The sequence below is a fragment of the Podarcis gaigeae genome, assembly GCF_964106915.1.
Source record: "Podarcis gaigeae genome assembly, chromosome: 1".
NCBI classification, from domain to species: Eukaryota; Metazoa; Chordata; class Lepidosauria; order Squamata; family Lacertidae; genus Podarcis; species Podarcis gaigeae.
In genome coordinates, this window is record NC_139678.1 from 124,371,757 (window position 1) to 124,384,244 (window position 12,488).

Consider the following 12,488-nt stretch of genomic DNA (forward strand, 5'->3'; position numbering starts at 1 on the left):
AGTGCTGTGTAGGATAGCAACCTTATGCCATCGCTGTCAACTTACAGATTTGAAAATAAGGGACCAGCAGCCTCGAAAATAAGGGATCAGCAGCCAAAATAAGGGATTTTAGTCAACCAGCAGCCAAACAAAGCCTCAAGCGGTGGTTCCCACAGCGCAGCAACCCGGCAAAGGGAATGCAGCAAGGAAAACCACCGCCACCTCTCTGCTGGGAAGCACTGAGCAAAGGCGAGTCCCCAGGCAACGGCACAAAGCATGTAAGCTCCACTCCCCAGTCGTTCTTAGACTCCTTTTGGGTGAGCAACGCAGCCAAGCAACACGGTTGGAGCCTCCCTCCTCCCTGGCCGGCAGGGAGGGAGGGAGAGGAGCTGCTTCCTTTGAAACCCAGGAAATTTAAGGGACATCATCAATAAGGGACAGCAGTGGGACACGGCGCTGGGATAAGGGACTTTCCTGCCAAATAAGGAACGGTTGACAGCTATGTCTTATGCACACCTGCAGACTTATCTGGGAGTAAACCACACTGAACTCCTGGGATAGGCTTGTGCTACCAGGTGTCTTTCAATTCACGAAGAGCAGCAATTCCAAATAAAAAAGCCAAAAAGGGCCGTGTGTGTTATTTATGGGTTGCAGAAAATGGTTCCATGTGCAAAAAAGGCAAACAACATCAGAGACCCAAATTGCAAAAGCAACACTGCAGTACTACAAACGTACTGATTCGCATAGAAAATGTAATTAAAAAGACTTACGTATCTGAACTACGTAGAACCCACACAGAATATATGAAGTTAATTCAAAGAGCAGTCAACTCACCCATTTCACAGATGAACTTATGTTCAGTGCCGTTATGACCTAATTAGGAACTGGGCATGGCTTTGCCCCTGCCCCAACTGCAGAATAAAAAGTTGTGAAGCGAAGCCAGGTAATTCAGAAGCACCTGGACCTGTTATGAAGGAGAAGCTCTTGTCAGCATCGTGACTGGAAGCAGCAGGCTTCCAAGTACCCAGGCCAACACATGGATTTGAAGAGCACTGTGGTGCCCTTGGTACAACGGAACATTTGGCAAGCGTCTTTTCTATCGGAGCAGTACTTTGACAGGAGAGCAAAAGCCTCTGCCAAAATTCTCCCTAGCATACAGCTATTAAGAGGCACAGGAGACCTTGTAGCTTCTCTTCACATCGCCAGCTATGGCAAGCAAGAAGCCCTACTTAGCAATCAGGACTAACTCCTAGCACAGCCTATTAAGTAATCCAGCTAACAAGGGACAGGTGCACACACAGAGCACACCAACAACTCAATTTTTGTCACTTGCACACCAAGTTAAATTCCATGTAATCAGCTGGAAATTAGATCTCAAGAAATAAGAGTACTGTTTGCCCGAAGGCCTCTTAAGAGTAGCAAGGATATAATTTTTATAGGATAAAAATTATGTAAAGATACTGAGACCATAAAACTAGCTGAAGTGTTTTAAAATACTTGATCTAGTTATAAAGCTCTTCATGGTTCATACAACAGCTTTTAAGTACTAAACTTGTTAGCAGGCTTGCGGTACCAGTTCTACAGTTAAAAGAATTTCTTTTTAAATCCAGAGGTTTTGCATCCAAGAAAACTGAATGATTAATATATATATATCTATATATACAAGCCAGAATTAACTGAGGCACTTCAGGCAGGAATGGTACAAACTGGTTAAAGGCAAGACAGACATGTGTACACTGTTAACTTGGTTCAGAGGAATGGCTCTCTTCCCCGATTACAAAAGGGAGAGGAAGCGAGCCATCGTGTAAGATCAGCACTCAGGTCTCAAGGCAATGGATGCACCAGAAATAAATAACGAGATATACAAGTGTCTATGCAGGTAAGCCGACCAGCTAGGCTTGCAGGTAAGTGGCTACATTTGCAAAATGACTGCAGTTTTTCCCCCAAGGTGATGGTGCAATGCAAGAGGAGCAACATTTGCTGTTGGATTCATACCCGGTACATTTCACCAGAAGGTACCAGAAAACGTGCTGCTCCTTTATAAATGGTTATATAGGTGATCAGTATTTGCCACTCAACAGTTATGCCCAAAGGCAGATTCTTTTAAACTTCTTTGTACATAGAGATAAATACTTGCTTCTCATATCCACCAACTACTTGTTGAGATGGGAGTGCCAATGTGTAGTTCTGCCTTCAAGTGATTCCCGTTACTGCCATGGTGTTGAGTAGCTTATCAGTAACACATTATCTCACCGAGTACCTCAGGGGTCCATTTTGTTTTAATAATGTCTGTACGAAACCACTGGAGGTTGTCCAGAATTCAGGCCGATGGCTTTCTGGGGGCCTTTTGTTATGGACAAAAGAAAACAAGCTCAATATAGTAGAATTAAAGCTAATATTGTGGGTGACTGATATGATCTTGAGGCAGAGAAATTGTTTACATGGTACGGGATTTCATTGCCCTTCAAGGAAACTGCCTATATATGTGGGAAGCATCTCCTAGTCATCTGAGCTTGTACATTGGCTTCCAAGCACAATTCAAGGTGTTGATGCTGACCTTTAAAGCCCTAAATGGCCTTGGCCCTGAAGGAGTGTCTCCAAGCCATCGTTCAGCCCAGACAACTGAGGTCCAGCTCTGAGGGCCTTCTGGAGGTTCCCTCACTGTGAGAAATGAAGTTACAGGGAAGCAGGCACAGGGCCTTCTCAGCAGTGGCTCCCATCAATGTCAAATTATATAAACAACTTTCTGAAGACATGTGAAGGCAGTCCTGTATCGGGAAGTTTTTATGTGTGATGTTTTGCTGTGTTTTTATTCGGCTGGAAGCCGTATGATTGTGATGATGATTACTGAAGCCAGAAGTGCCTTACTAAAACACTCACATTTAAATAGCTGCACAGATACATATTTTGGTCTTGAACATATGCACATACTGGGAAGCTCATATGGGTGTGTTATTCCCAACACAAAGTATTGCTAAAGTAGGTATCCGTGTAACTGTCTACGTGTTTCCATGTACACTAGCATGAATCTCTATGTACAAAAAGTCACCCGAGAATCTGCCGAGCTTCACACTGCAGTGTAACAGTACAAAGAGCATACACGTCTGCTGATATACTTAGTAAACTATGTTACGTTGAATATAAATCGAAGTACTGGGCCACCACCACTTTCAATAATCTCACAAACATGGAAGCTGTGAAATAGTTTTTGATTTGTCACCAAGTCGAGCAGCATCGGCATTATAGCTTAGTACAGGCCCAAGGAAGGACAAAACATAACTTCTGCTGCCTTTAACGGAATAAGAACTTTCGGATTGTCTTATGGGTTATGGATTTTGCCAGCCGTAAAGGTGCTTCATCCCGAAGAGCATATGGGACACACAAGTGCACATTTGTTTTTTTAAAAAACCCCGAAACTCTGCTCCAACACCACAAAAATAAAGCATCATTGTCAGAGGCAGATTCAGAACTGAGCTGTAAGTTTCTACAAGGATTCTTTTTTTAACAGTAAGGTACAAAACCCTATGCTTTCTAACTGGATCAACCTTCACAACATGTGCCCAGCATTGTTTTCACTTCTGCCACGGACAGAAGATAATGTTTATGATATTTTCATGTTGTCCCAGATTATCCTTGGTTCAACTCCCTCCCGCCAGCGCTTCCTGGTGTGCTTGGTGCTTTGGTAAACTAAAGTCTTTACACAATGCAGCATAACGCGTGAAGAAAAAGGGGAATGATTACGAAGTATGGCATTCTGTCTAAGTGCATTGGTGCAAACACCACAGCGGCGACAGACAAAGGAAGTGGGAGATGTGCAGCAATCTTCAGCAGTTTACTGTGGAGAAAGGGGAAACAAGGTAAAACAATTCTGCCGTTATTAAGGCTGCAAGCTGTGTGGCATAATAAAGAGTGCAGATATTTCCAGGAAAATACCAGGGAGTATCTAGTACTTCTGCATATTATATAAACGAAGCGCACGGCAACCCATCAACTGCAACAGACCATCTCCTGGGCCGTCTGATCTTTCGTTAAGCCAGCAAAATTAAGATACCTGCCCACACGGGGCTGACACAAAAGGTCCGCTCATATATTATGGGAAAAAATGAAAGTTTCTTTTCCCCCCTATTTCCTCAGCCCTCTGTCTCCCCACTTCTTCTCCCAGCAACCCCATAACAAAACGTCTCAAACTGAATGTAACTGGCCTGCATGAACTACTTGAAGACTTGAAAACAGAGACACTGAATCACAGGTGTAGCCAAGATTTTTGTTGGGGGGGGCAGGCCTTTTGTTAGAAGGGGGCAGAACCTCAGCTTGCTATGTATTTTTATTGATTGGGGGGGGCAGCTGCTTCCCTTCCCCCCTCTTGGCTACTCCCATGCACTGAATGTACTTTTAATAAACACATAAAAAAATCGAAAAAGAAAAGAAAGACTCGGACTGAACCACCCAACCTTCTGGCATATCCTAGCCTGACATTTCAATATTGCAGTCTCATTTAAATGGAGGCTTAACATGGCAAGGGTTGGCCTGAACCATCATCACCCCTGAAAATGGAGGTGTAGGGGGGCCACTCAGGGCCTGGCACACAACAGTAACCCAAACTATGGTTTATTGTGAATGTGCAAGCCTTTTGGTGCTGGAAGAGAAAACCACAGCTTGTTTGCTCTTCCCTGGTCCTGCTGTTGCCACACTACCCAGAGCTAAGCCACAGTTCAGCTTAGCATTATGCACAAACATAGGCTTGTGGTTTGTCTCACTCCAAACAGGTGGTGAGCTGCAACCATGGCTGCAACATCTTCCCTGAGACTCCAATTTTGAGAAGCCTCTCTGAATCGCACCCGCCAAACAGTAAAGAGTAAGGAAACAGCTTGAAAACGCAAAACTCCCGTCATCCCTAGCTAGCAGGACTCAGTGGTCAGGGATGATGGGAACTGTAATCCAAAAACAGCTGGAGACCCAAGTCTGGGAAGAACTGCTAAGTGATCCTGATAATACATAGTGGGTAGGGTGGGAATAGGTAGAAGATGCTCTTAAAGGCTTGTACTGTATGTGACTAAAATAACTGTGATTGTTTTGTTTTAAAACACACACACCCCGAACTGCACCTTCACCAAACACCAAAACCGTGGGGGAAATGAAGATAATGAACTAAGGTACCTTGTTTTAACTTTTGTAGTGCTTGCGTTCATGAGTATACCCAAAATGGCTATGAGCAGAAAAGCAGTTGATCTACATGGATCAGGATCAAGCTTGATATGGTACCTATTTGGGGGAGAAAAAAACAAAGAGCATGGTAATAAACTGAAAATCAAATTTTGCAAAGGAAACACAAAGTAGCAGCAACAGAATATTGTAGACACAAGTGGTAGATAATACATAAGCAGAGGATGGATGGCCATCTGTCATGTATGATTTACCGTATTTTTCACCCCATGGGACGCACCGGCCCATAAGGCGCACCTAGTTTTTTGGGGGGGAAATAAAGGGAAAAAATTATCCCCCCCCCCGGCACGGGGCTGGGGAAGCCCAAGCTTCCCCCGACCCCAGCCCCCAGAACAGGCAGCTCTCCGCAAGCCGTGAGAGCCCAGTGCCGGGCTCCTACCGCTTGCAGAGAGCTGCGCAAAGCTCGAAGCCTGGGGTGCGCTGAGCTCATCGCGCCCAGCCTTCGGCATGCAGGCAACTCTCCGCAAAGCCTGCAGAGCGAGAGGGGTCAGTGTGCACCGACCCCTCTCGCTTTCCAGGCTTCGGCGAAAGCCTGCATTCGCCCCATGGGACGCACACACATTTCCCCTTCATTTTTGGAGGGGGAAAAGTGCGTCCTATAGGACGAAAAATATGGTAGTTGGCCTAAATCAGGGGTCAGCAAACTTTTTCAGTAGGGGGCTGGTCCACTGTTCCTCAGACCTTGTGGGGGGCCGGACTATATTTTGGAAAGAAAAAAAGAACGAATTCCTATGCCCCACAAATAACCCAGAAATGCATTTTAAATAAAAGCACACACTCTACTCATGTAAAAACACCAGGAAGGCCCCACAAAAAACCCAGAGATGCATTTTTAAATAAAAGGACACATTCTACTCATGTAAAAACATGCTGATTCCCGGACCGTCCGCGGGCCGGATTTACAAGGCGATTGGGCCGGATCCGGCCCCCAGGCCTTAGTTTGCCTACCCATGGCCTAAATGCCCCCCCAGAGTTCCTTCCAATTCTATGATTCTAAATGATTACAACAAGCAGAAATAGATTTTATGGCATGGGAAGGAACAACAATATGCAACGCAGTAAAAGATAATACAACAAACTTCATATACTGATGCTGCTATGAGCTTCCCCAATTTTAAAATCAACGCCTTTGGGTGGAGTAGCTGAGCTTGAAACCAACCCGTCGTGGATTCTTGTATAAAACCTGCCAGTTCTTCTGGCTGTTACCTGAGATTTTTCAGCCAGTAAATTAAAGACGGGCAACTGAGCAGCACAATCAACGTGAGCAAGCTGAGGACGGTGACATGCATCTTAAGACTGTCTACAACGCTGTCAACGGCTGCGCTGCCCGTAGGTGATGATGTTGCTGCTGCTGCTGCTGCTGCTGCTGCTTCTGAAAGGCCATCAGCTGATGATGCACAGCTCTCTTCTGTTTCTCTTTTGGAACAAGCGGAGCTTTGTTCCGAGTTCTTTGGGCACTATAAAATACAAGCGTAGGCATTAATAGGTTGATAAAAAGTTTAACCGTGAACTTAAAAGTGCTTCATGGGGAAGGTTAAAAAAAAAATCAAGTACAGTGGTAATTCTGGTTACATACTTAATTCGTTCCGGAGGTCCGTTCTTAACCTGAAACTGTTCTTAACCTGAAGCACCACTTTAGCTAATGGGGCCTCCTGCTGCTGCCGGGCCGCGATTTCTCTTCTCATCCTGAAGCAAAGTTCTTAACCCGAGGTAATATTTCTGGGTTAGTGGAGTCTGTAACCTGAAGCGTACGTAACCTGAAGCGTATGTAACCCAAGGTACCACTGTAGTGCTATTTATTTAATTTATATCCCACCTCTTTCTCCAAGGAGCTCAAGGTGGGATATGCAACCTCCCTGTCTCCGTTTCACCCTCACCAACAACTCTGTGAGGCTGAGAGAGACTGGCCGGCCAAAAGTCACCCAGTGGACTACATGGCTGACTCAGGATTTCAACCTTGGTCTCCCAGGTCCTAATCCAGAACTCTAACCACTACACCAGGGTTCCTCAAACTTGGGTCTCTCCAGCTGTTTTTGGACTACAATCCCCATCATCCCTGACCAGTGGTCCTGTTAGCTAGGGATGATGGGAGTTGTAGTCCAACAACAGCTGGAGACCCAAGTTTGGGAGACACGACACGACACGACACGACACGACACGACACGACACGACACTACACTACACTACACTATGCTGGCTTGAGTAGCAATGTAGCCAAGATATAGTGTCGCCCTTTCCTTTCCCAACGCTGTCATGATGCCAGTGTAGCCATCATTGCAGGTCCTTGGGGGAACACATCAATATTTCCTGCATGCCCGCTCCCTAGTGATGTACCAGACAAAAGGCAAAGCATGCGGGACTGCACTTGAAGCTGTCCCAGAAACTCCAGCGGGTACAGAATGCTGCAGCAAGGCTCCTCACGGGGTCTCTGCCATGGAACCATATTCACCCAGTGCTTTTCCAGTTGCACTGGCTCCCAGTGGACTACAGGGTCAGATCTAAGGTGCTAGTTTTGACCTTTAAAGCCTTTCATGGCCTAGGACCCTCATATCTACGGGACTGCCTCTCCTGGTATGCCTCACGGAGGACCTTAAGGTCCATTAATAGCAACACCCTAGAGGTCCCAGGGCCCTAAGGAAGTTAGATTAGCCTCAACCAGAGCCAGGGCCTTTTCAACACTGGTTCCAGCCTGGTAGAACGCTCTGTCTCATGAGACCAGGGCCCTGCAGGATCTGATTTCTTTCCGCAGGGCCTGTAAGACAGAGTTGTTCCGCCTGGCCTTTGGCTTGGAGTCAATTTGATTCCCTCCCCCTCTTTCTCTTTTCCTTTCTCCTCCTGTGAAGAGGCTGCATCTTAATGTTTTAACATTGTATTTTAATCTTGTTTTTTAAGTTGTATTTTAAGCAACTTGTTTTTATTATTGGTTGTTAGCCGCCCTGAGCCCGGTCTTGGCTAGGGAGGGCGGGGTATAAATAAAATTTATTTTTATTATTTTTATTATTTTTATTATTATTATTATTATTATTATCATCATCATCATCATCATCATCATCATCATCACAAAGGGAACAAAAGGTAGAAGAGGAGAGACTTATGGGGGAACACAAACACTTGAAAACATTAAATGCCAAAACTACTTTTGTTTAGGCAAGCCTATCCAGACATATAAATTTTGAGATGTTTTTATGTTTCTTTTACTGTTGGTTTAAATTAACTTCCAATGTTTTAAATTGATAACTTTAACTGAACAAACCTACCGTATCAAGGACACTTAGTTCTGTTCTGACATTTGAATGCAGTTTAATAACCTGTAAAAAAAAAAAAGTCTTTTTGAATTGCAGTGTATCAACTTGTAAGTGCAACTTATCTTCATCACCGAGACTAAAACATAATTCCCTTTTTAAAGTTTTTAAATTAAGTTTTCAAAAATTTCACACATACATTTCAGTACATAATAAAAACTTTTTTTCTTTTACTTCCCACCCCCTTCTCCATGGTTTTGTTTCTCTCACTCTGTCACACCCTCTCTTAACCCTTAACAAAACTACTGTTATCTTTACTCTCTTCTGTTGCTCATAGTCCCAATCCTGTTCGCGAGTCCATCATATAATAATATTTCTTTAAATAATTTGAAAAGGGTTTCCGCTCTTCCACAAAACCTTTGTCACTAGGGTTTTCTTATTTTAGCTGTCAACTTTGCCAATTCTGCATAATCCAACTAAAACATACCATATTTTTTGCTCTATAAGACTCATTTTTTCCCTCCTAAAAAGTAAGGGGAAATGTGTGTGCATCTTTCGGAGCGAATGCAGGCTGCGCAGCTATCCCAGAAGCTAGAACAGTGAGAGGGATTGCTGCTTTCACTGCGCAGCGATCCCTCTTGCTGTTCTGGCTTCTGAGATTCAGAATATTTTTTTTCTTGTTTTCCTCCTCCAAAAACTAGGTGCGTCTTGTGGTCTGGTGCATCTTATAGAGCGAAAAGTACAGTAATTCCTTTCTCATTCTTTCAAACTACGAGAGAAGGGCAACTTGAGAAAGACGGGGTTTGAAACTTGGGCTTGCACTCCCACCCCCAGTGCTACCTCCCATGTTGTTCTGAAGGGTTTCCCAATCCTCTGAAGTAGGTTTTCAGTTGGCACAGAAGGCCAGGGGGGCAGTAACAGTAAAAAAAGTATTCAACCAAGAAATCTGAGCAAAATGTGTTGGATTTTATGCGCACCAAAAACAGGGATAGGTGGATGACTTGGGAGGCAGGGCAAGGGCCATCTTTTCCTCTCATTTTCCACATCACACTCGGCACCAAAGCTATAAGAAGACTGCCCAAACCAACCCATGATTTAAAAACTTTAAAAGCATTTTATTCACACACTGTTATGCCACATGCTGGTTAAATACCTTGAAGGTGTAATGAGCATATGTCATTAATATAGCCAACGCTCCACATGTAGTCCAGCTAAGGAAAAACATGCAAACAGCTATGCACAACGTTCTTCGCGTAATCAAACTGGGCTCTGGTGGAAGTCGAGAGGGTCTGGCAAATGCAAACAGTCATAATTTAATTCAAATAATAATAATAATAATAATAATAATAATAATAATAATAATAATAATTTATTATTCATACCCCGCCCATCTGGCTGAGTTTCCCAAGCCACTCTGGGCGGCTCCCAATCAAATGTTAAAAACTGTACAGCATTAAATATTAAAAACTTCCCTGACCAGGGCTGCCTTCAGATTTCTTTTAAAGATAGGATAGCTGCTTATTTCCTTCACATCTGAAGGGAGGGTGTTCCACAGGGAGGGTGCCACTACCGAGAAGGCCCTCTGTCTGGTTCCCTGTAACCTCACTTCTCGCAGTGAGGGAACCGCCAGAAGGCCCTTGGCGCTGGATCTCAGTGTCCGGGCTGAACGATGGGGGTGGAGACACTCCTTCAGGCATACTGGACCGAGGCCGTTTAGGGCCTTAAAGGTCAGCACCAACACTTTGAATTGTGCTCGGAAACGTACTGGGAGCCAATGCAGATCTCTCAGGACTGGTGTTATGTGGTCCCGGCAGCCACTCCCAGTCACCAGTCTAGCTGCCGCATTCTGGATTAATTGCAGTTTCCAGGTCACCTTCAAAGGTAGCCCTTTGCATGTTGCAGTAGTCCAAGCGGGAGATAACTAGAGCATGCACCACTCTGGCGAGACAGTCTGCGGGCAGGTAGGGTCTTAGACTGCGTACCAGGTGGAGCTGGTAGACAGCTGCCCTGGACACAGAATTAACCTTCGCCTCCATGGACAGCTGTGAGTCCAAAATGACTCCCAGGCTGCGCACCTGGTCCTTCAGGGGCACAGTTACCCCATTCAGGACCAGGGAATCCCCCACACCCGCCCGCTCACACCCTGAGCAGCCAAACATTAATCATGTATAAAGTATAACGGATCAGCTCAGACACCTTGCCAAACTACGATCTGTGCTAACCATAGTTTAGAACCCATGAAATAGACATTTTCCTGGCTCAAGCAAAGGGAGGTACACATTGTCCTTCGGAGGGTGTCCTGGTGTCCATAGGGAAAAGTTACAATTTCACTCTGGCACAACATCTATAATGCAGCTGCGTCTGGAGGCTTACCAAAATCCATAACTATGAGGAACAATTCATTTCACAGAGTCCCGAATTTGCTGTTTTTGGTATTCTTTCCCTTCCATTTCTTTTTTAAACTAACAGTTTTGGTATTTATGAATACTACTTATAGATGCCACATCCTAGTTTTATGAAAATAATGTTACCCCTAAACATGCAGATAAACATTTCACCTTTCAGGAAAAGGAGTTACAGTATTACCAAATATCTCTTTTGTATATTGAAGTTTAGTGAATCCAGTCTGTTTTTCAATTATGTATATTTCCCAAAGCAGATGTTAGCACTACAGAATTATAACAGCACAAACACATTGGAATGGTTTAGCTTCTTGGGGGGGGGGGCAGTTTCTAGAAAAAAATGTTTCTTGGACAAACGCTGAGATAGGAATCAAGCATTCTGTGGCTTTCTGGGTCAAAGTCTAAATTAAAGCATGATTACTTTTTACTTTGCCCGGATAAGATGAGCAAAGTTACTTTGAAAAAGAGGAGTCCTAAACAGAAAGATCAACCGTACAATCCAAGAATTTAAAAAAAGTAATTTGAGAGAAAGAAAAAGGAAAAATCAAGTTTAATCAAGTCAAGGACCATGAATTTTGGCAGCTGTATGTTTCATTCTGCCTGGTACAATAAGTATAAGTACAGAAATGTGCTCCAATTTCCAAGAACTAAAATTGAAAGCAAAATCAAAGACATCCTTAAGCCCAAAAATGATATCTATCCTATCTAACCTTTAAAAAAATAAAAGGATAATAAACACAATCTGATATGATTAGGCCAAGGAACAAAAATGGAAGAAAACCACCGCAGAACTAGAACAGAAATGTAATAAATGGTTTATTCCTTCACGAAATGAAAAAAGCATTTATGCCCTGTTCAGAATTTGATTGAAAAAGAATGGCATTTCAATTGGAAAGGAAAGTTACAAACTGGCAATGGTCAGTTTGTGAATGATGTCTTGGACTAAACAAGTACCCAACTATTAACCCTATTACCTCTGACCATTTAGTATCCTTTGGTAGAAGGTTCTACCTTATGCAGAAAAACCTCTCTTTAAATGCAAGTTAACCAAATTGTCCTTACAGCCAGGTTAACTTGGCTTATTAGTAGTTCAACACTTAGAACCATCTCACAAAGATGCCACTAACAGCTAGTAAAATATTGTACAATGTTCTACAGTCCCCATGAAAGTTAACCCATTCTCTCAGCTACTTAAGAACTATCCCCAGGTTTAGTATAATCACTGTTGAATAAGTAGGCATTATATTTTCATCTTTTATCATTTCACCCACATAAAATAAGAGCAGTTGGTGGTTTTTTTACCTGGCCAAAGCTAGATGCAATGAGGATGAGATCCTTAGAAATGAACTGAAGAGTTTGCCACACCAATAAGCTATGCCGGTCCCAAACATGAATAGGATTAGAGATACAAAAGGAAACCACAAGTTCTGGTTGTTCGGTGTAACAGCATCCAATTCTGGCAAGGATAATATATCCCAGATTCCTTTAAACCAGTTAAGCCTGTGGGGGGAGAAAACACAAGATTATAGTTGTTTGCTTTACTTGCTTATCAAAAATTTATAATTAATCCTAATTTCAAATGCTATATTTTTTTAGTATGCATGTTACTGATGAGGACCTTTATTGCTGCATGAAGAATTCC

General features: G+C 43.5%; 1 protein-coding gene across 1 annotated transcript in view; it reads right to left on the reverse strand.

Annotated features, from left to right (window-relative positions):
* Positions 1-1,388: 1,388 nt before the first annotated feature.
* Positions 1,389-12,488, reverse strand: part of PGAP1 (post-GPI attachment to proteins inositol deacylase 1) — a 52,811-nt gene continuing 41,711 nt past the window's right edge. The window contains exons 22-27 of the mRNA XM_083706658.1: positions 12,149-12,346; positions 9,598-9,733; positions 8,460-8,510; positions 6,409-6,659; positions 5,137-5,241; positions 1,389-3,814 (exon numbers count right to left, since the gene is read on the reverse strand). Of these exons, the coding sequence (XP_083562784.1) occupies positions 3,676-3,814; positions 5,137-5,241; positions 6,409-6,659; positions 8,460-8,510; positions 9,598-9,733; positions 12,149-12,346 (880 nt within the window). The 3' untranslated portion in view covers positions 1,389-3,675. The remainder of the gene's footprint in view (positions 3,815-5,136; positions 5,242-6,408; positions 6,660-8,459; positions 8,511-9,597; positions 9,734-12,148; positions 12,347-12,488) is intronic.